Source organism: Microcaecilia unicolor, chromosome 6 (genome assembly GCF_901765095.1).
Source record: "Microcaecilia unicolor chromosome 6, aMicUni1.1, whole genome shotgun sequence".
Classification (NCBI taxonomy): domain Eukaryota; kingdom Metazoa; phylum Chordata; class Amphibia; order Gymnophiona; family Siphonopidae; genus Microcaecilia; species Microcaecilia unicolor.
Genome location: NC_044036.1, coordinates 295,661,037 through 295,685,278, shown reverse-complemented (window position 1 = coordinate 295,685,278; position 24,242 = coordinate 295,661,037). Strand labels below are relative to the sequence as shown.

Sequence of the window (24,242 nt, the reverse complement as noted above, 5' to 3'; positions counted from 1 at the left end):
ATTTTGGTCCACTCCTCTTTGCAGATCATCTCTAAATCATTAAGAGTTCTGGGCTGTCGCTTGGCAACTCGCAGTTTCAGCTCCCTCCATAAGTTTTCAATGGGATTAAGGTCTGGTGACTGGCTAGGCCACTCCATGACCCTAATGTGCTTCTTCCTGAGCCACTCCTTTGTTGCCTTGGCTGTATGTTTTGGGTCATTGTCGTGCTGGAAGACCCAGCCACGACCCATTTTTAAGGCCCTGGCGGAGGGAAGGAGGTTGTCACTCAGAATTGTACGGTACATGGCCCCATCCATTCTCCCATTGATGCGGTGAAGTAGTCCTGTGCCCTTAGCAGAGAAACACCCCCAAAACATAACATTTCCACCTCCATGCTTGACAGTGGGGACGGTGTTCTTTGGGTCATAGGCAGCATTTCTCTTCCTCCAAACACGGCGAGTTGAGTTCATGCCAAAGAGCTCAATTTTTGTCTCATCTGACCACAGCACCTTCTCCCAATCACTCTCGGCATCATCCAGGTGTTCACTGGCAAACTTCAGACGGGCCGTCACATGTGCCTTCCGGAGCAGGGGGACCTTGCGGGCACTGCAGGATTGCAATCCGTTATGTCGTAATGTGTTACCAATGGTTTCGTGGTGACAGTGGTCCCAGCTGCCTTGAGATCATTGACAAGTTCCCCCCTTGTAGTTGTAGGCTGATTTCTAACCTTCCTCATGATCAAGGATACCCCACGAGGTGAGATTTTGCGTGGAGCCCCAGATCTTTGTCGATTGACAGTCATTTTGTACTTCTTCCATTTTCTTACTATGGCACCAACAGTTGTCTCCTTCTCGCCCAGCGTCTTACTGATGGTTTTGTAGCCCATTCCAGCCTTGTGCAGGTGTATGATCTTGTCCCTGACATCCTTAGACAGCTCCTTGCTCTTGGCCATTTTGTAGAGGTTAGAGTCTGACTGATTCACTGAGTCTGTGGACAGGTGTCTTTCATACAGGTGACCATTGCCGACAGCTGTCTGTCATGCAGGTAACGAGTTGATTTGGAGCATCTACCTGGTCTGTAGGGGCCAGATCTCTTACTGGTTGGTGGGGGATCAAATACTTATTTCCCTCTGCAGAATGCAAATAAATTCATATACTTTCCACAATGTGATTTTCCGGATTTAATTTGTGATGTGCTATCTCTCACTGTTACCAATAACCTACCCTTCAATTATGGGCTGCTCATGTCTTTGTCAGTGGGCAAACTTACAAAATCAGCAAGGGATCAAATACTTATTTCCCCCACTGTATGTGGTCAGAGCAAATGCTGCCATTCAGTGCACTTTTTTAAGATTAAAAAAATTTCATTGATGGATTGTAGAGGATATGTTTTAAGTGAAATGATCAAATATGTTGTCACTTAGATATACTCATTGAAGGAATAATAATCTTTGGTCACTGTAGCTTGTGTATCCCATGCAAATTGAAAACAGAAATAGAAAAAAACTTAGCTCTCCTTTCTTCTATGACTTGCTGTACTTCAGTGTATGCAGCTGGTCTCTTTGGGGTGTTTTCAAGTTACCTAGTTTATACTGCTAGACCATATCACCCTCTCCACACTTCATGGTATCTACCAGTGAGTAATCAAGGCAATATGTTCGCTCATTTATATACACCCTGACCAAAGACTTTCTCAAGAGCAACATCAAGGGATCATCAAGAGAGAGCTGAACAGAGTTGTCAGTTCGACTTCCAACAAATTGCGATAAGGCTCTCCCACTGAAATAAAAAGTGCCTTTCCCACCACAAGCTTGTTGTCATTGTTCTGAAATAGTATGGGTAACTGTCAGACCAAAATTCAGTTAAATGAGATCTGGTTTAGAGGAGTAGTTACTTATGTTTGGCAAGGGATAAAAGCACTTCAGTATTATACAAATTTAAAACCACAGCTTGCATTGAACTTTGTATGCCGGTAATGAAGGTTAGGGAGACCCCAAGAATATCCAGGGCTGGTACCCTGAGGTGATAACAGGGGTGCCTAGAAACGTATTGCTAGTACATTGAGAGGAAAACACAGAGCATCCCCATTGGGATGTGAAGCAAGTGGGGTCTGTAGTATTTGAGAATATTTGCTTGAGCAGCAGACCACTGTAACTTTTTTTTTTTTTTTTTTTCCCTGTAGGAAAGCCTAGAGGTTGTCACAAAGGAAAACCAGGAGCTAAAGGCCCAGATCAGTCAGCTGTCTATTGAGCTTAGCACAGAGGTGTTGAATAGAATGGAAGGTAAGAATATCTCCTGTAATGCATGCTGTGATACTGCTATGTATACAGTGGGGGAAATAAGTATTTGATCCCTTGCTGATTTTGTAAGTTTGCCCACTGACAAAGACATGAGCAGCCCATAATTGAAGGGTAGGTTATTGGTAACAGTGAGAGATAGCACATCACAAATTAAATCCGGAAAATCACATTGTGGAAAGTATATGAATTTATTTGCATTCTGCAGAGGGAAATAAGTATTTGATCCCTCTGGCAAACAAGACCTAATACTTGGTGGCAAAACCCTTGTTGGCAAGCACAGCGGTCAGACGTCTTCTGTAGTTGATGATGAGGTTTGCACACATGTCAGGAGGAATTTTGGTCCACTCCTCTTTGCAGATCATCTCTAAATCATTAAGAGTTCTGGGCTGTCGCTTGGCAACTCGCAGCTTCAGCTCCCTCCATAAGTTTTCAATGGGATTAAGGTCTGGTGACTGGCTAGGCCACTCCATGACCCTAATGTGCTTCTTCCTGAGCCACTCCTTTGTTGCCTTGGCTGTATGTTTTGGGTCATTGTCGTGCTGGAAGACCCAGCCACGACCCATTTTTAAGGCCCTGGCGGAGGGAAGGAGGTTGTCACTCAGAATTGTACGGTACATGGCCCCATCCATTCTCCCATTGATGCGGTGAAGTAGTCCTGTGCCCTTAGCAGAGAAACACCCCCAAAACATAACATTTCCACCTCCATGCTTGACAGTGGGGACGGTGTTCTTTGGGTCATAGGCAGCATTTCTCTTCCTCCAAACACGGCGAGTTGAGTTCATGCCAAAGAGCTCAATTTTTGTCTCATCTGACCACAGCACCTTCTCCCAATCACTCTCGGCATCATCCAGGTGTTCACTGGCAAACTTCAGACGGGCCGTCACATGTGCCTTCCGGAGCAGGGGGACCTTGCGGGCACTGCAGGATTGCAATCCGTTATGTCGTAATGTGTTACCAATGGTTTTCGTGGTGACAGTGGTCCCAGCTGCCTTGAGATCATTGACAAGTTCCCCCCTTGTAGTTGTAGGCTGATTTCTAACCTTCCTCATGATCAAGGATACCCCACGAGGTGAGATTTTGCGTGGAGCCCCAGATCTTTGTCGATTGACAGTCATTTTGTACTTCTTCCATTTTCTTACTATGGCACCAACAGTTGTCTCCTTCTCGCCCAGCGTCTTACTGATGGTTTTGTAGCCCATTCCAGCCTTGTGCAGGTGTATGATCTTGTCCCTGACATCCTTAGACAGCTCCTTGCTCTTGGCCATTTTGTAGAGGTTAGAGTCTGACTGATTCACTGAGTCTGTGGACAGGTGTCTTTCATACAGGTGACCATTGCCGACAGCTGTCTGTCATGCAGGTAACGAGTTGATTTGGAGCATCTACCTGGTCTGTAGGGGCCAGATCTCTTACTGGTTGGTGGGGGATCAAATACTTATTTCCCTCTGCAGAATGCAAATAAATTCATATACTTTCCACAATGTGATTTTCCGGATTTAATTTGTGATGTGCTATCTCTCACTGTTACCAATAACCTACCCTTCAATTATGGGCTGCTCATGTCTTTGTCAGTGGGCAAACTTACAAAATCAGCAAGGGATCAAATACTTATTTCCCCCACTGTACATAAGGGGAGGAAGATACCCGCATTTGTACACAAACTCAGCTCTCCTATAGAGGTATATTTGGGTATGGTGAAGCATGTAGTGAGAATCTTCTGAATAGGAATTCAACATATTAGGTAAAAGGTGTTAAAAAGGGAGAATGTATAATAATATTATACCTGTTTACAAGGTGTGATTGTGCAGCAACTTAAGAATTACCATACTGGGTCAGACCAAATGTCCATCAAGCCCAGTATCTTGTTTCCTACAGTAGCAAATCCAGGTCACAAGTACCTGGTCGTCCAGTAGTTGGGTAAATGGGAACTAAGGCTAGTGCTGGGCAGATCTATATGGTCTGTCCTAAAAATGGCATAGACATTCCGATTGGGTCATGGTATAGTGAGGCAGCAGTGGTTTGCTGCTCCTGAGTCCCTGTTCTAATCTGCTCACTGAATAGCCTTTGCCCCCCGAGCAGCGCTTGCGGTAAACAGCCTGTTCTCATGGGAACCTGCCAGGAGTATTCCTCATAATTTGGTAAAGTGGATGGCTTTTAAATCTGCTTGGCAGGAGAACAAGGAGAAGAGCTGGACAAATGAAGCAAAGATGGCAGTGAAAAACATGTCGCCTTCCCCGATGCCTAACTCCCAGTGGGCGGCGGAGATTACCACGGAGGTGAAGACAGCAGTAGGACAGGCGGTAGGAAGGCAGATACAGCTGATACTCGACAAATTGGATGGCATGGAAGAGCAGTACATAGCCATGATGGTGGCGCTCCAGGCAGTGCAACAGCAGGTAGGGAGGATGGAAGACAGCGTGGAGCAAGTAACGGTGGAGTAGCCTCGGATACTCACCCGCTTAGAACAGTTGGAATCCAAACTGGAGGACCTGGAGAACTGGTCACACCGCAACAATCTTAGGCTGGTCGGGCTTCCGGAGGCCCTCCCTGATCGAGATCTGCGGAGTTTTTGGGAATCTTGTCTCCCAACTACATTGTCACTTGCGGATATGACTGATTCATTTAGGGTGGAGAGAGCACACTGGCTGGGACAGCGCAAAGAAGGGAGCAGATCGCCCACGAGTTGTAATCTTCAGAGTGCTTAACTATAGTCACAAGATGGCGATTCTTCAGGCCCTGCGGACGGGCTCTCAGTTGGATTACCAAAGCTCCTTAGTCCTTTGCTTTCAGGACTACTCATCTAAGGTCTCAGTGGCGAGCAGGGCATTTGCACTTTTGTGCTCTAAACTGTACAGCATGAAGGCTCTGTTTAGCCTTCTCTTCCACAAAACTGGAGTTGACAGTGGGAGAGATACCATGCTGGTCACCAAAGCCAGTATTGATTGATGTGATTTTGGTCACGCTAGACTATGAGGTTCCTTTTATGGAGATGACCCTGATCCCCATTCTGGATTGGATTTATGAGATTTCTGGCTGGGAACGATGCTGTGTGAGTTCTTTCTGGAGGCCCCCGTGCCATTAGTAACCACTTGGACCAATGACCCGGTTGCACAGCTGGCTGGACCATTCTCTCTAGTTTTGACTTGTACATAATGTTTGAGGCCTCTCCTGGGAGGGGGAGGGTTTCTGGAGAGATAAGGAATTTTTGTTTGAGGGATGTGGTCTGGTAGTGGGATTGGAGTGGCTCCTGGGCCTGATCCTGATCCGAATTGGTCCCCTGGGCCACTCATGGGACCAGGGAGTCCATAGTCTCTTCTCTCAAACGACTCCAGGGGTCAAGAGGGAGGGCTAAGGCGGTGAGTTGGGGGAACTGCTTAGCTTAGATGATTTTTTTTTTTGTCTTTTTAATTGCCAAGGCAAGCTGCATAATGCAGTCATCTGGGGTTAGGGCTGGGAGCCTTTCATTTTATTGCATTATCTTTATTGTTTTGTAGAACAGTGGTACAGGCCTGTACTTTCAATGTTTTAAAGGGGGGGGTCCTTATGTCTCTTGCTTGTTCAGTACGGGGTTACTCTGGACTCTTAATATCAGGAGAACTTTTGTATGAAAGTTGGGTATATAGGGTTTAAGGAAAGGTTGGGCCAGGGTGAGTTTGGGTTTGGGAGGGTGGTAGGAGTTGGGACAGGGAGAGGGTTTGGGTGCTTGATGCCTGACTATTCTCAGAGTTGCTACTTGAGCCCTAGATTTGGTAGTTTTTTTTTCCACTTAGGATCTTTACTGGGGGGTTGGAGGCTGGAAACAAACACCCACAGAAGGTGAGCTCTCCACAGGAAAACCAACGGTAGGCAAAACAAACAGTGGATCCAATAAAAGTCCTCTCACAATGAGTGTCTTCCTGAACAAGGTCTTTATTAACAGTAGCACAATTGGAGGCTGGGACACCCTTTCAGACCACAGGATTATTCTGACTCACAGCAGATGTATCAGCCCTTTTCTCCCTTTTTAGATAGCTGACTTTCGAGTGTAGATTTGCCTAGGATCTCAGATCAGATCTGGCCAAGTTGAATGCACCCATCACTGCGGAGGAGGTGGAGTGGGTGATTCATCAGAGCCCTCTGGATAAGGCTCCAGGACCAGATGGGCTGAGAAATTAATTCTATAAGCTTCTGCAGTCTGAAATTGGCACTTGGTCTTGGCAGAAGTGTTTAATGAATCGATTCAACGTGGTCATTTGCCCAACCATCTCAATATGGCCTAGATCATCGTTCTTTTGAAGCTGGGTACACACCCTGATCGGCTGGATTCCTACTGCCCCCCTCCCTGCTAAACATGGGGGCAAAGCTGTTGGCAAAGATCTTGATTAACAGACTGGCGAGGGTTCTTCCCTTACTAGTGGCAGAGCCTCAGGTAGGGTTTACATTCGGACGAACAAGCGCATAGAATATGTGTCTGATACTGGTAGCAATGATGGTAATATGCTTGGAGGATGCCCCTGCTCTCCTGATTAGTTTTGACACTGGAAAAGCCTTTGATCAGGTGGAGTGGGGGTTTCTCTTTGGTGTGTTGAAAGCATATGGTATAGAGGGATTATTCTCCCAGGCGGTACTGACATTGTATGCAGCTCCACAGGCACAAGTGTCTGTTAATGGGGTTCTTTCCAACTGGTTCCGTATTGGATGTAGTATGCACCAGGGCTGTCCCTTATCCCCTCTCCTTTTTGTCTTGATACTTGACCCATTGCTTCGGGAAATTCATTGTAACAAGGAGATTTGTGGAGTGCAGATAGGGGAAACCATCTTTAAATTAGGGGCGTTCACAGATGACTTAATGCTACTTATTACAGAGCCCCGTTCCTCTTTGCCAATTCTTATGGAAAGTCTTGGTGAATATGGGAGTTTCATGGACCCATTGCTTCGGGAAATTCATTGTAACAAGGAGATTTGTGGAGTGCAGATAGGGGAAACCATCTTTAAATTAGGGGCGTTCACAGATGACTTAATGCTACTTATTACAGAGCTCGGAAATATTGCATCGGTCATTGGGTTTACAGTCACCGATAAACCCAGAATCCTTATGTTGCTTAGGGACACTAGGGAGCAACTGGCACTTTGGAATACTCTTCCGTTATCGCTGTTAGGCAGAATACATCTCTACCACATGGTAGTCTTCTCTTGTTGGTTATATGTTTTACAATCATTACCTGTTTGTTTGTTGCATTGAGACTTAGCTTCCCTGTGGAGATTAGTGGTAAAATTTTGATGGGTGGCAAAAAGCCCAAAATACAATGGCAGTTTCTCATGGGGGCCCAGACCCAGAGGGGATTGAGGCTTTCGGATATGTGGTGATATAACCAAGCTTGCCTGCTTCACCATCTGCGGGACTGGCTCCTTGGCACTACTACATATATGGATTTAGCCTTAGGAAGGGCCTACTTTCGTCCTTGGTATCTGAACTATCTCCTTCACACTCCTCTAGGGCGTCTGCCAATGAGGGTCTGTAGGAGTATTTTACTTCGACCCCTTTGATCTGTGGAGATTTGTTTCCATTGTGGCTGCAGGAGCCTGCTAGTAGTGTCATGCTGCTGCTGGGGGAAAATGCAGATTTTTTGCCAGGTAGTGAGAATCGGCTGTTTTGGCAGTTGGGAGAGAGGGGGTGTCCTTGCTGGAGAACTTGGTAAAGGCTGACAGATATGTTTTGACGTCTCAGAAATTCATGAGCCAATGTGCACAAGGCCCAGAGGCCGTTTTCGCCTATATCCAGTTGTCTCATTATTTGGCCGCTCTGCCGGCTGGGAAGGCACATTCGAGAATTCTTGAAAGGGGTCACTTCAGGCCAAATCTCGGTCTCGTGGTTCCATAAAGAAATCGGCCACCATTCACCAGCTATGGCTTTGCAGAGAGTTGCAGACCACTGGAGACAGGACACTAGGCAACCAGTTCGATCCCAGCTTCTTTTGGCAGCTCTTCATGGAACCCCTCGATTAGTACATAGCGCAGAGTTGCAGGAGTGTCATTTCCAGACAGTACATAGAGCCTATTTCTCTCAGTGACATGTATATCAAGCAGGTGCAGTGGACACTCCAGGCTGCAGCAAATGTGCGATGATGGACACCTCTTTTTTTTTTTTTTCATGGGATGTGGCAGTGCTGACGGATCGAATTATTTTGGGGAACTGTATTTCTATTTCTCCAGTCTGTTTTAGGGCATCGTGTGGTTTTCCCATTTGAAAGAACAATCTTTAGCGCCCAGAGTATATGGGGAACTGGCACCTCGGGTGAGAAATTATTTTTGGGGAAGTCATGTATGCTTGCAAGGAATTAATTCTCAACCATTGGGTTTTGGATCATCTTCCCCCTTTTGGTACTGGAGGAACAAGCTCCACAAGCTTATGATCTGGGACTTGCAAGGAGCACATTTAATCCTAAAAGGCAACAGAGATTTCTAGCGGTTTGGGAGGCCTATCTATATAAGAGTTCACCAACAGCACATAGCCAGTTTCTGAACAAGTTGTCACTGGGGCAATGAAGACTAAGTAAGAGTCGGGCACAGCATGTGGGGAGAGGGAGGGGAATTACTGTTTCTCAGTTTTAGGCAGGTAGGGGTCTTAAGGGTGGTGGCCCCATCTGCAGCACATATTTTCATGCTATAGTTCTTGTTTCTTTGGTACATTTGACATTGAGAGGAGGGGAGAGAACCAAAGAGGTTTAGCTCGTAGTGGTTACCGATTTTTGTTGAAGCTCATGCAATAGATATGAACATAAAACCCCGGGGGGGGGGGTGAAGTGTGAAAATTGTTAAAACTTTGTTGATGGAACTTATCATCTTATTCTGTTTTGATACTCGATTCGTTATATATGGAGCTTGTAGGCTGGATCATCAATAAAGATTGTTGGAAATAAAAAAAAAATGGCATAGACATGTCAGGATCAAGAATGTGTATTTTATATAAAATTCATATCATATGCTATGAGTGCAAGTGCTGTGTATCTCTATGGGGGTACGGTGAAGCATCTAGTGGGCATCTTTTGAATAGGAGTGCAACATACTGGGTGAAAGCAATATTGCTCACATGTAAAAGACTGATAAGGTACACAAATGGGTGAAGTGATCTGACTGAACCAGAATGGAATTGCTCTCCCAAAGCTCAGAACTTAATTTAAAGTTCTAAGCAAGCATGGCCCGTCTCATGCACAGTGGTGTCTTCAGTTCCCGAAGCTCAAAAGATTCAAGTAACTCTTTGGGAAATGGGTGGGGTTCTGTTCCTTATCAATCCTGCTGTTTACCAAACACATTGTTTTTTCCATCAACAAGCAGAATTGAGTCATGCATACAAGTGAGTGATTCCCAAGCTTAGGTATGCTCCATTTTAAATTTCTTAGCCTTTTGAATAGCTGCACAGTCAAGTATGAGAGTTGTTAGCTCATAGAGACAGATTTGGCCAGCACCACATGGCCAAAGGCTACTGTGCGAGAGTAAAGCCCGGTCCAAACAATAATGCATAGTTTAAAGTATGAAGAGAGGACCTGACAGCTGCTTTGCAAATGGTATTCAGTGAGGCAGACTTCCATAAGGGCTACTGTGACTGCAGTAGCTCTAATCTGATGAGACTTTACCTTGAGGCTGAGAAGAATATCCGCTTGTTCGTCGTAGAATTGTATACAAGAAGACTGCTAGAATTCTTTTAGCAACTGGCATACCAGTTTTATTAGAATATAATGAGATGAAAAGTTGGATCGATTTTACAGTTCATTTTTTTTTCAATTAGCAATTTAGTATATGGAGGGCTTTCTCACAAGTATTTGAATAAGGCTTTGGATTGAACTCTGGCTTCTCAACCAGGGCAGTCTACAATTTACCATGCCTGTCACATATAGGCAGTTACATATGATGCCACAATACCATACCAATAGAAGAGTGGTTTTATTATTATGGCCTCAGCATAGTCATTCATTATTAATATATGATTAAACCAACAATCCAACCATATTGCTAATTATCAACATTTTACTCTTTAATTTCAAACTTAAGATGTCTTCTTCTCCCCCGCAGAGATAGCACAGCACCTACACTCATAGCATGTGATATGAATGTGATTAAAAAAAATACAGATTCTTTATCTTGACTTGTCTATGCTGTTTTTAGGACAGGCTGTAGAAGCCTTACTTCCCATTTATCCAGTTACTGGAGTTGCCATCAAATCTCACTCCAGCCCATCCTGATCTGCCTTTGCCATTTTCAGGACACAGATGTGTCTGATGAACAATTTTGCATTGATGGAATTGAGTGTATAATTCATATGTTACTAACTCTACACTGAACATGTCCTTTTTTAGTATCAGGAGGTGAAATGGAAAAAGTGTTAGCACTGCACTGTTATGCAGAGAGTGAGTTTAAACACACCTCTTAGTTGTAGGGGTATCGGTGCTGGCCTGCTTGTGCTTAGTCAGTGCTTTGGCTGGAGTTGTTGCAGTTAGCCTGTCCTCAGGCTTTTGCAGGTCTTCTGTTTGAGCCTGGATACCTGAAGAGGATTTGTTGTGTGAGTGCCTGCACCCTTAGGGTCACTGTGCCTAGAGGTTGATGGCTTCTCCATGGAAGACATAGTAACATATAATAACATAGTAAAGGACAACAGATCTTGTACGGTCCATCCAGTCTGCCCAACAAGGTAAACTCATTTTACATGGTATGTGATACTTTATATGTATACCCAAGTTTGATTTGTCCTTGCCTTTCTCAGGGCACTCTTGACTGATCTGCACAGAAGTATTTGTTTTTTGTACTGAGGAGTTCCTGTATGGTTTTTCTAGGAACAGCAGTTCTTCAACTTCAAAATCCTCATGGATGCAATTAAAATGATCCCTTTATGCCTGTGACAACATTTAAGTATGTTTACAGTCCTTTTGATTTGATTGTGGCAGGACCTAGCCATATGAGACATTTAGTATGCATGTTGAAATTCTGGATTTTTCTGCCACACTTTGGGCAAAGACAAAATCTTGACTTTGGCAATGTAGTCTCTTTTCTTTTCCAGTGACTAATGACAGGTAAACATTAACAAAAACTCTTAATCTAACATTCTTCTTTTTTGTTGTTGTGTTTTTTTAATCAGGAGAGCTTTTTGTTTTGCATCCATTTGGCTGAGTGGAAAAAAAAAGAAAGTTGAGAAGCCAAGGAGACCACTGTGGGCAGAAAGGGCCATAAATGCTCATAACGCTCAAAGAAGCAATTCTTTTCTAAACTGATTACTGATCATAAATCCCATCCTCAGAACCTCTGTGGTATCTTTTCTAAGCTAACTAATGAGGTTCCAACCAATGTCTTCCCCACATCTAGGCCAAATTTAATAAAGTAAAAGAGTTTTCTAGTTCTAAGTCTCTGACTGCTATAAGGAGCAGTTTACTTTGGGAGGTTGTTACCCTCCTTCCTTCCTTAAAAAAATAAAATTAAAAAGTTAAACTGGTCTTCTTCTATTTTTTGGTATTGCTCATCAGTAATAGTCTTATTTCAGTTGTGTTTCCAACTGACTGGAAACCTGCTTTAATTAGGTTTGTTCTTAAACAATCCTCCCTTGATCCTTCAGATCCATCCAAGACTAGTCTCTAATTTCTCATTTGTCTTTAAGATTTTGGAAAAGGTCGCCGATCTTCAGTTGTTCTCTTTTCTTGAGAAAACTAATGTATTACTCCCTAGACAGCAAGCATTTGACCAGGCTCTTCTAGCTATGCTAAAATGAACTACGTCTTAATACTCTGAGTTCATAAATACTTTCTTCCTTATAGTCTTCACCAGACCAGTCCAGAACTTGTGAATTATGCCCATCTACCAGCTGATAGAGACAGAGTAATAAGAAAATCCTGCATACTTTGCCCCTTAAAAGCACAGTACAGTGTTGGGTCTTTAGTATTTTCTCTGTCTCCAGTGGATGGTGTAGAAGTACCATGCAGCTTCTGGAATGGTCATGGGCACGAGCTTGTGGGCCAGTTGGACAACTGGTGCAAGTGTAGCAAGAGGGTATTTTTTGAGGGGATATTCAGAAAAGTCTAAGCCCAATGCCCCCCCCCCCTTCATTTCTTGTGCACATTCTTCCCAGCCAGCTAAGATATAATTTGAAGATGATCTATTTTTTGCTTTGAAGCAACAAGATCAGCGCTTTTGATTTTAAACAGGTCAGCTACATATTTATTATTTAAGTTGGTGTCTGTTTGGCCCCCTTTGTCTTGGGGGAGCCCAGGCAGTATTGCTGACAGCATATTATCAGGAGAGGTGCATTTGGCTAGCTCTTTCAAGTTGCAGTTTTCTTTGTTACTTGTTCTTCTCAAATTACTTCATTTTCCAAGGCCTGGTTATTTTGCCTCATTTAGAAGCCCATCCCAATGGAGGCTCCAGCAGAGAGCAAAATGCTGTTCTTGTTGTAGGGCTTGTCAGAGTTCAGGGAACTGCAGCTCTTGTCACATTTCTCACCAGTTTTCACAACTTTAAGGCAGGAGCAGGAGAGCATGGCTGGACAGTTGCCAGTACCAGCATCACATTCCCATGCTCTTCAGTATGAGGACTTGAAGGTGGTGGCTATTTTTATCTTCACAGACACTAGTTGCTGATTCAGGGCCTACTAATATGGAGGCTGCCACGCCTCAGAATGGTGTTCTGATTGTTTTTCAGGACACAGTGGTACTGTCTATTGGAGTTTCTCAGGGCTCCTTGGGAGCAGGGGTACAGTTCTCTCGGAAGTTTTTGTTATTTCTACTCAACACATTTAATGAAAACAGTTCAAGTTAGACAGAATGTGTCAGTCTCTCTTCCTAATTCTTTGAGTCTCAGGGAGGGTTCTTTTTCAAAGAAATCTCGCCTATAGCTCTTAGATGATGCAGATACCTACTCAGTAGTCTCCACAAAGTTGTCAGATGATGGTAGGTTAGTGACTTCAGTTCCTTAATCCCTCAGAGAAGTTGTGGAGGAAGGGAAGATTCCAGTTCAGGAAGGAGGTGATTCTTCTATAATGTGAGGGGTGCGTCCAGCAGTTACTACAGAATCTCTAGAAGCTTTAAGTATTTCAGTTCAAGTCAAGATGTTTCTTCTCTGAAGAACCCATCCTGCAGGAATTAGAAAGCTGCCTGGAACATGTCCTTTACACTAGGCAATTCAAGCCATTATTTCTGCCAAATGGGATAATACTACAGAGGCACAACTTAAGGAGGAAAGGTTATGGCAAAATTATGTCCATTAATGCTAGAGGAAAAAGATATTAATATTCAAATCACCTCCAGCATTCTACAATCTAAGAAACTTCTTGGGAAGAATTTTTATGGACCATTGGAATGTATTTTATCAGTTTAATGAATTTGTAACTGATATTCTTTGACCCAAATCTTCATTGGTTCAAAAAAAGTTTTGTTTTTTGTTTTTTTAAGGTTTGCTAAAAAATTATTCTGAAATTTATAAACTTTTCCATATGTATTCAAATGAACACACAAGTACTTATCTAAAAGTTCCCTTCAAAATGCTTTTATGAGGAAGCAGTCTGTTTAATCTTATCAGGAGACAGTCAACTCCTTTTGGTGGTAGCAGATGCTCAGTTTTCTTCTGTTTGCTCTGCAATCTTTTTTCAATATTGTTCAAGTTAATTATTTGTTGGGTTGTCTGTCATTGATTATCCCTTGGTTAAGAGGAGGAAATTCCTTGTTACTTCTTTAAGTACTGGCTGGCAGAGGGCTGCACAGGATATCTACAAGGTGACATAAGCCAGTAGTTCTCAGTCTCCACCTGCTGGCAGGGGTGTATCTACCCAAGGGTCAAGGTTGCATTTATTTGATTGACTACCTAAGGCCAGGCCATCAAAACAGTTTGCATTCCAATGTAATCAGAAAAGTAAATAGAAATACATTATAGTAGAGGTAAAGAGTAGCAAGAGAGTAGCAGGTTTGTCATGTGCCACAGGACCCCAAAGTCCAAAGTAGTTCACCTTCTCATATCAGTCTGATTCATGTGTCAAAGACCATACAAAATATGAGTTTTAAGGCTTTAAACTGGAGAAAGGAGCCTTCAGTACATAAAAAATAATGGAATGGCATTCCACAGTATAGGACCCATGCATCTGGACTGATCTGCAAGGTGTCAAGGAAAGAAAATTAGCATGTTAGCTCTCATTTCTCCTTATTCTCCATTCCTTTCCTAATAATTCCTACTACTATTTGCCTCCTTTTTTTTTTTTTTTCTTTGGCTTCCGACACACACTAAGTAAAGGATTCCAGCTTGGGTTATTCTTCCCTAGGTGTATCACTTTGTACTTGTCCATATTAAATTGGGCAACATTGGATAGAATTGCACCTGAGAAAATGAAAGTGAGATCTTCTAGGAAACCGTCCTGTCATGGAATGCCTAGCCACCCATCTGGGGTTAACCCTGCGGGTCTGTCCCCAGCACTGCTTAGGCCCATCTGCACCTGGGCACATGCTCTATGCTAACCAACCCTCCACCCCATGCTCTAGCTTCCACTTGCCTCTGGGCGAGTCTCCCACCCACAGGTTATTCCCTGGTGATTTCTAGGACACGGGCCACACTCCTGGAAAGCACTCACAGACCCAAAACACAAACCACCAGGATTCTTAGTCCAGGACAGCACACTAATAGGTTTATTGTTATAGTAAAGCAATGAACGTTTGAAAAACCAGGTGAAAAGGTACAGCAAGCAATAACAGATGACCAAAACAAGGATCAATAGTAAAACTATCTAAACACTTGTTACTATGTGGGTAGCACCTGGGGAGTTCCATGAAATAACTGCTTACAAGACTTGAACAGGATCTCAAGACAGAGATGTTTCTCCTCTGTACCCTAAGTCAGAACGAACCTAAGTCAGTCAAGAAAATCTTGATCCTACAATTTGATATGTCTAGTAGTTTTGATACAATTAGACCATGATATTTTATTGGGCCTGATGTATGAGTTTGGTATTTGCGGTGAAGTCCTGCAATGGTTTGCTGGTTTCTTAAAATCTAGGCAATATCAAGTTAAGCTATCTGGTAATTTATCTTTGCGCTGGCTCTCTGTATGTGGGATGCCCCAGGGTTCCCCACTTTCTCCTTTTCTGTTTAATATAATGATGGCTCCCCTAGGTAGATTTCTAGATTTGCGTAGGTTTATATCTTTATTTATGCTGATGATGATACACTTTACTTACCATTTATGGCGAACTTAAATGAAGTCCTGCCTAGAATTAAATCCGGCTTAGATTTGATGGAATCTTGGGCCTCTGCTTTCAAATTGAAGCTAAATAGAGACAACCAAGTTCCTAATCCTAACTAATTCTGCTCACCCAATGACTAACATACGTCTCTATTGATAATGTGTCTTATACTTTTCTGCCACCTTGAAAATCCTGGGAATAACTATTGACCAGTATTTATCATTTGAACCACAGGTTTCTATGGTAGTTTCTAGTGTCTTTAATTCCCTATGGAGATTAAAAAGACTGAGGCTTTTCTTTTCAAATTCAGTATTTCATTTTATAGTACAATCCTTAGTGTTGTCCATGTTTGATTTATTGTAATGTTAATCAGGTTTGAAAATCTTTTATCAAAAAACTTCAAATAGCCCAGAACACTACGGCCTGTCTTATATGCAAAGCCTTTCGGTTTACCAAATCAGCCCCTCTTTTAATCAAGTTGCATTGGCTTCCTATGAATGCAAGAGTCACCTTTAAACTGTACACCCTTGCTTATCAAATTTTATTTGGTTTTCTACCTGATTATGTGCAACACTTGCTGCAGTTACCATCACACAGTGCCCATCGTACGTCAAGAGATTATCTACTTCTCTATTTTCTGAATTGTAAGAATTTCAGTTACAAATCAGTTCATGATTCCAGTTTCTCATACCAAGCTATAAAGCAATGGAATTCCCTCCTAAAGTCAATTAGGCATGTTTCCGATTACTTAAAATTTCATAAATTGTTGAAAGCATTTTTATTTAGTGAATTCCTTGCCACTGGTGACCATTGTAATTCTCTTAGGGCCTCTTTTGCAAAGCCGTGCTACCGATTCCTGGTGCGGCAGATGAGAGGAAACCCATTCAATTCCTATGGGCATCTTCTCATTTGCTGCACAGGAATTGGTAGCACAGCTTTGTAAAAGAAGCCCTTAGCTAGTTAGTTATTTTCAAATGAGCCATTCTGCTGCTATGATGATATACCTCTTATTGTCTTACTTTTGTTTAATCTTTACTGTAGTTTGCTTTAAAGATTGATGTAAGCCACATTGAACCCGAACTTGTTTGGACAATGTGGGGCATAATTAATTTCATCTGCCATTTTTGAATTCCCAGTTTCACAAGGTCTTCCCTGAACTTGTCACAATCCACTTATGATTTAAGAACTTTGAATAATTTTGCATCATATGCAAATGTGATCAGTTTACTCATTGTTCCCATTTCCAGATTAGTTATAAATATCTTAAAAAGCACCAGTCCCAGTGCTTGGGCACTCTATGTATTCACCTGTCTCCACTGAGAAAATTGAACAGTCATTTGCTGTCCTTTGGGGGATCAATGATGTGTCCCACTTGTGTTGAAGGAATCAGTTTAAATCTGTATATGTCTGTATTTTCTACTTAGTGTGCAGGCTGATTGGTCCAGAGCTGATTGGGTCTCTTCTTGCATTACTTTATCAATGCGGGGTTTTTTTTCATCCTCTTGATAGGTGATGGAGTTGAGAGTGAACAGATGGCAACAGAAGAGATATCAAAGAGCTCTTTCTTGATCCCAGAAGATTTAGTAAGCCGTGAAGAGATGGTGAGCCTCTGTTCCACTTTATCAGAAGATATTTATATCTGAACTTGTGTACATTGCATCTTGCACATTTGACAGCCAATATCTGATTCTGTTTCAGGTTAATTTCATGACATCAACCATCTGTAAAGTGGAATGTGAACGAGAAGAAATCAAAAGACAGCTATCAGAGCAGAAGCAGCAATGCCGAGGACTTCTGCAACAAGTGGTGGCCCTCCAACAAGAGCAGAAACAAGCATTCTTCTCCTCGGGGGCAGGTAAATAACTCTGTGTGGCTACATGGTTCAGAGATAAGTACAAAGCTAGTTGTATATGCTGGAGTATTCTATGAGTATGTGGCTATATGGATACTGAGAGTACAAGTGCAGGATGATGAGGTATTTGTAGGACTTTGTTTACGGATCGTTATGGAGGGTACAAGTACGTGCGTGTATATATGTGTGTGTATATATATATAACATGCCCATTTCCTCAACAATGGAACGGGCCCTAGGAAGGCTGACCTGTAAGCTTTTTTCTTTTCTCTGTCCCTTGCCCTCCCCTCCATGTCCAGCGATTCTCCTCTTCCCTGCCCTCCCATCTGTGTCCCGCGATTCTCTCCTCTACTGTCCTCCCATCCCATCCATGTCCATCAATTCTCCTCTGCCCTGCCCTCCCCTCCCTCCCTCCCTTCGATGTCCCACGATTCTCTCCTCCCCTCGATTTTGAACTTCCTCTGGCTGGCTGGCGCTGGCTTCCGTTCCGCTTGTAACATCCCTCCTGACGTCAGCTCGCCTCCAGCGTTCCCTTCCCTCTCACTGTTCGCTCTCTGACGTCATTACGTCTTGACACAAGGGCGGGACAATGAGGGGGAATGGAAATGGAACCCTGGAGGCTGGCTGACGTCAGGAGATGTTACGAACCTAGGCAGCCAGACATGGAACATTGGAGGTGCAAATTATTATATAGGATATGATGTCAGGCTTTCTAATGTCAAGGTGGTCTTCCTGCCACCAAACACTACCTCTCTGTTCCAACCTATGGATCAGGGCATAATAGCCAATTTCAAACAACATTATCGGGCTCTTGTGCTACATCGTCTGATGAGCATTATGGATGACCAGACTGGCAAGGATAAACGTGCTGTTGAACTGGCTCGTAATCTATCACTGTTGGATTCCCTACATATGCAGAAAGAAGCCTGGAATCATGTTACACAGGCAACCATTGTGAACTGCTACAAGCGGGCAAGCTTTGTTAGGGATGTGGAGAGGGATGAAACAGATGCAGCTATTGCAAACGTGTCAGATGAACAGGCTATTGACATCCCAGCCTGTGTTACTGAAGAGGAGTTTCATCACTACGTATCTGTAGATTACGATCTACAAGCAGCTGACGACAGCACTGATGTCTAGATATGCACCCACACGCAGGCAATTGCTGATGATGAAACAGATGATGAAATGAACAGCAAGGCATATGCTGACAAAATTCAACAACCTCCTGTCACTTTTTCAAGAGCGCTGAAGAGTCTCAACACCATGCGGGCCTATCTGGAGGCCACTGGATGTCAGTGCTATAACAGTTTTTACCATCTGGCAGACGTAGTCTATGGAACTCACAGACACAAGAGTGTACAGAGGACTATGACTGATTACTTCAAGTAAGCCTAACGTCAGTTAACGGAGACTGTATAACGTCAGTTAACGGAGACTGTATGACATCAGTTAACAGAGACTGTATACGTATAATAAACAGTACTGTACATATGTTTATTAGATGTCAAGCTTCTTTGGATCACAACGGTTAAGTGCACGCTCCGGTTAACTGCATGTATTTCTTTGGTCCCAGACCCTTGCACTTAAGCGGATTGCACTGTATATATATATATATGTGTGTATGTATGTATTTATTTAGATTTTGCTTACACCTTTTTCAGTAGTAGCTCAAGGTTATATATATATATGTATGTGTGTGTGTATATATATATATATATATATATATATATATATATATATATATATATAAAATTGTGTGAGAGTGATCATTATGGAGGGTACAAGTAGGAGAGTGTGTGTGTGTATATATATATATATATATATATATATATATACACACACACACATACAACGTTCTAATGAAGCCTCTGTTAGCCAACATTCTAAGTGAAGGGGGTGAGATCGCATTGTGTCTGCCCCGCCCACGCGTCAAACGTGATGACGTCGAGGGCGGAGCAATGACACTCAACCAATCGCATCGCTCGGCAGCGAAGCGTCAGGGAAGGAGGCGGCGCTCTCGACGTCTAGCCTTCCCTTCGCTGTGTTCCGCCTTCTTCTGACGTCAAGGATGACGTCAAAAGAAGGCGGAACACAGCGAAGGGAAACCTAGACGTCGGGAGCACCGTCTCCTTCCCTGACGCTTCGCTGCCGGAACCGCCACGGAGGTAAATTTAAAAACAATAAAATAAAAAAAAAACACACATGTTGGGGGGAGAGAAGAGGGTGGCCACTAAAGTACAACAATGGGAGCGGGAGGGCAGGGGAGAAACGACAGCATGGATGCGAAGGGGGGGGGAGGCTGGGACATGGCAGAGAGAGGAGCATGGAAGGGAGAGAGGGGACTTGCTCGAAAAGGATGAATGCAGGCGGCAGGGGACAGAGGAGCATGGATGGCCATGGATTGGGAGGGGAGGGCTCAGGGAGAGAGGGGAATTGCTGGAAAGGGATGAATGGAGGGGGCAGGGGACAAAGGAGCATGGATGGGCATGGATTGGGAGGGCAGGGCTCAGGGAGAGAGGGGAATTGCTGGAAAGGGATAAATGGAGGGGACAGATGGGCATGGATGGATATGGATTGCAGGGCAGGCCTCAAGGAGAGAGGGGAATTGCTGGAAAGGGATGAATGGAGGGCACAGATGGGCATGGATGCATATGGATTGCAGGGCAGGCCTCAGGCAGAGAGGGGAATTGCTGGATAGGGATGAATGGAGGGGCCAGGTGACAGAGGAGCATGGATTGGAAGGGCAGGACTCAGGAAGAGGGGAATTGCTGGATAGGGATGAATGGAGGGCACAGATGGGCATGGATGCATATGGATTGCAGGGCAGGCCTCAGGCAGAGAGGGGAATTGCTGGATAGGGATGAATGGAGGGGCCAGGTGACAGAGGAGCATGGATTGGAAGGGCAGGACTCAGGAAGAGGGGAATTGCTGGATAGGGATGAATGGAGGGGACAGATGGGCGTGGATGGATATGGATTGCAGGGCAGGCCTCAGGGACAGATGGGAATTGCTGGATAGGGATGAATGGAGGGGGCAGGTGACAGAGGAACATGGATGGACATGGATTGGGAGGGCAGGGCTCAGGGAGAGAGGGGAATTGCTGGAAAAGGATGAATGGAGGGGGCAGGGCACAGATGGGCATGGATTGGGAGGGCAGGGCTCACACTCTCTCTCTCATATACAATGTCTTTCTGACTCTCACTCTCACACACTCTATCTCACACTGTATCACATTCACTCTCTATGTGCCACACACTCACTCACACACTCGCTTGGTCTCATACACTCACTCTCACAGAGAATCTGTGTCTCACACACACTCTCTCTCTCGCCCACACACACACACTCTCTCTCACACTGTGTCTCACATACACACTTGCACACACTCTCATTCTCACACACACACTCTGTCACAAACACACTCACACCCACACTCACTCTCTCTCTCACACACTCACACTTTCACTCTGACTCTCAAACAGTCACTCTCACATACACTCTCCCAAACATACACACTCCGAGGAAAACCTTGCTAGCGCCCGTTTCATTTGTGTCAGAAACGGGCCTTTTTTACTAGTATATATATATAATATGTGTGTGTGGTGTATATACTAACAAATATAGATCTTTATTTGGACATTCTCCTATACCTATCCAAGTGTCTCCTTTACCATTCTTTTCACTTTCAACACTATAGTATGCTTACCATCGCCTTGCCAGTGGTTGTTTATCTATAAACTAGCTATCAGTATTGCCTTTTCATGCCTGTCTTCACTCTGGAATTGCCTAACCCTTCATTTTGCCAGACATGTAAGATAAACCTTAACTCTTTTTTCCTTTCCCATGGGTTTTTCCCACTGCACCATGGATCTCAAATTCTTCTTTTCTTCAGTCCTGCCCGCTGCATTCTTCCCAGTCAGTTGATTTTTTTTCTTTTTCCCTTTTCCCTATGCTAGTTATTGCCTGAACCTTCCTGTATGTTTGTTTTCTGAGTTCTCATCTTATTCCTCCTTTCTCTCCTGTCGACTACATTCTTATCCAGAGGTAACTTTATTTTTTTCCTATCCTGTTCTAATTTCTTACTTGAGCCTGTTATCTGTTTTTATGGGGGTTTTTTTCAAATTTATATTGTTAACCAGTTTTGATGAGATTTAATGAAAGGTGATATAGTAATTTTTTTTTTTAATAAACCAGCTCAAAACAGAAAGGTCCTGGATGGGGCTCTGTTATCAGAAGCATTAAATTAAGAACACAGTCCATGGGTCCCATCAAAGTGAAATGCCTTCCATGTTCCTCAGCTAGCATGAATACAAGCCAAATACGGAGTGTGATCAAAGAAGAGAGTTAAGGGTTCTAAAGCTGATGTTATAATATCCAACTGAAGACAATAACACACTTGTACTGTAGCACAGAATGCTTTTCAGATGCTGGAGGAAGGACTGAAGCTTATGGTACAAACTGTAGCTTTTTCTGACGAACTACCTATGGAGTGGGTGAGGGAAGACTGCATAATATAGAGAAGTTCAGTAAGTGACTCAAATTCTAGTGTCAGCAAGAAGGTTTAGATAGACAGGAGGATGGGGAAATATATGGAAAAACAAAAGGCTATGTTGTAGTGATTCACTATATCTTTTTGTGGCGGGAAAGAGGATCCTTAGTGAAAAATTCAGACAATATATTTTTAGGTGCAAACAAAAGCAGGTTTATTCAGAAAGTTACCCCTAGCAAAAGCAAAACATAACATAATGTGACAAGTTTTATATACCATATCGGACCAAATAGCTCAAACCAGTTCACAAAGAAAATCCACAGAATTAAATTATAAAAAGCTAAAAAATTGACTGACTAAAAGCAGGTATCTATCAATATAAATATTTGACAAACAACCATGTTTTAAATAGTTTACAAAATTTCAAGTAATCACAAAAAGTAGGAAGTAAGTTCCAATAATACCTCACAGCAACAAAATTAAATGTCTTCATACAAGGTGAATAAGTGACATGAAAAGAGAGTTTATTCTTGTGCATTGATCTACTGGTATGATGAGCAGTAGGTAAAGAAATGAAATGAGATACATAGGCTGGGCACATTCCATAGAGGATTTAAGGAAAGCAGAAAACCACTCTAGAAGTTTCCCAGTGATTCCAACGGAATTTAGCTTAAGCAAGAGAAGATCATGATCTATGACATCAAATGCTGCAGGGAGCTCAAATTGCATTAAAACTGCAGAATGACCAGAGTTCAATAGAACTCTTAAGTTCTTTAAGAAGAGAAAGAAGACAAGTGTCCGTAAAATTTCTAAAGCCAGATTGCATTTGATCAAGAAAGTTAAATCTGTCAAGATTCTTCTGAAGAAAGTTCACCACGATGGCTTCTGCTGCTTTGCTAAAAAAAAGGAATACCAGTAATTGGACAGTAGTTAGTACAAACAGTGCTAAGTTTAGAATGATCCTTGACTATACTCAATGTTGTAGGAAAGCAGCCTTGAGCAAACATTAGAGTAAAAAAACATCCAAAGTCCGACTTGGATGTCATACCGAAAATGCCCCTCCACATAGCTAAATAAAATGTAGGTTTGTAAGAATGAAGGTTGCAGATGGTGTATTTGTGGATGTATGGAATGTGCAGTTTCAGGATACTTTGCTTATTTTTCTTTATAGAAGGTGCAAGGAGTTACATGGTGATCTGTGTGGGCTCGCTGGGTGCTTGGGTAGAAATGTTTGTGTATTTGCATTTAGACTTTTCTCTCTTACAATGAGGAAATTGCCATACCTGTACATTCCATTTTTTTTTGCAGGTGCCAGTGTACACACTGTCCCTGTAGAGGTTCATGAGGCTTTGAAGTCTGCCATGGAAAAACTGCAGGTAGGTTTTCAGAGAGCAGGGTAATTAACCTGTTTTTTCATTAATTAAGGGAGAATGTAAGGTGATAAGATGCTCAGAAACTGAATTATGAGGATTTGGAGCAGTAGGCAAGCAGCGTTCCTTCTATTTTTTTTTCCAGGGCATGTGAGGGTATGCACTACTGTCAGGGCCTATCCAACCATTTGGCAACCTAGGTAGTTGCCTAGGGCATCAGCTTCTGGGGGTGTCAGAGCAGTTTTAATAAAGCAAAATAGGAGGAAGGGGCAGTTTTTCTGTTTTGGAAATTGAGGCTGGTGGCTCTCAAGTGCATTCTGCAGGCTTGGGTATCCCTGGAGCCTCCTTCCTTTTATTGCTGTAGGAATCAGATCGATACTCTGGCCACTTGGGAGGCTAAAGATGCCTCAGTCTCCTACAAATGTACCCAGAAAGTTTTGACCATTTGGGACATTTACTGGTGGGAGTGGGGTATGGGGGAGGGGAGGGTTCATGACAGGTTTTTGGCTGGGTTGCTGTGATTCGAAGAGATGACAAGGTATGACGCTTCATGGACTGGTCTCCCCATGGGTTTATAGGAATTTGTTATGTATAGTGGGTAGGGTTGAGGGTTAGGTGGAAGTGGTGGGGATAGACTTGTTAAATGTTTGATGATGGATTTTGACAGGTTGTACCTATTGTATTTGGTTTGACCCTTATCTCATTATTTTTCTGTATTTTTCTTGTTGCTATCATCAATAAGAATGTTGAAACATAAAGCAAACTGGGTTCTGTCAGCCGTACAAACTCAAAGAGGCAGTACATTTACCAGCAGAGAGGGTAGACAGTGTTCAAGTAATCCATTTATCCAGATTATTTTAGGTGTATGTGTGTTGAAGTGACCGTGATTGTTGAGGTGTGGCAAAGAGCCTAAAAGTTAATTGTGGGGGCAGAGAGAGCAGGCACAAGACCGGTTTGCTTCGGGCACCTAATACTGTACACTGTAGAGCTGTACCGAATAGCATATTTTACTATTCAGCCAAATACAAATAATGAAAAATATTATTCAGCTGAATACAAATAATGCACAT

The 24,242-nt window shown here is 43.1% G+C and overlaps 1 protein-coding gene across 2 annotated transcripts in view; it reads left to right on the top strand.

The window, feature by feature from the left end:
- The window catches only part of GOLGA2 (golgin A2), a 107,097-nt gene that overhangs the window by 73,674 nt on the left and 9,181 nt on the right, over positions 1-24,242 (top strand). For both annotated transcript variants that reach the window (XM_030207936.1, XM_030207935.1), the window contains 4 exons: positions 2,161-2,260; positions 16,968-17,059; positions 17,157-17,313; positions 23,111-23,178. In XM_030207936.1, the coding sequence (XP_030063796.1) occupies positions 2,161-2,260; positions 16,968-17,059; positions 17,157-17,313; positions 23,111-23,178 (417 nt within the window). The remainder of the gene's footprint in view (positions 1-2,160; positions 2,261-16,967; positions 17,060-17,156; positions 17,314-23,110; positions 23,179-24,242) is intronic.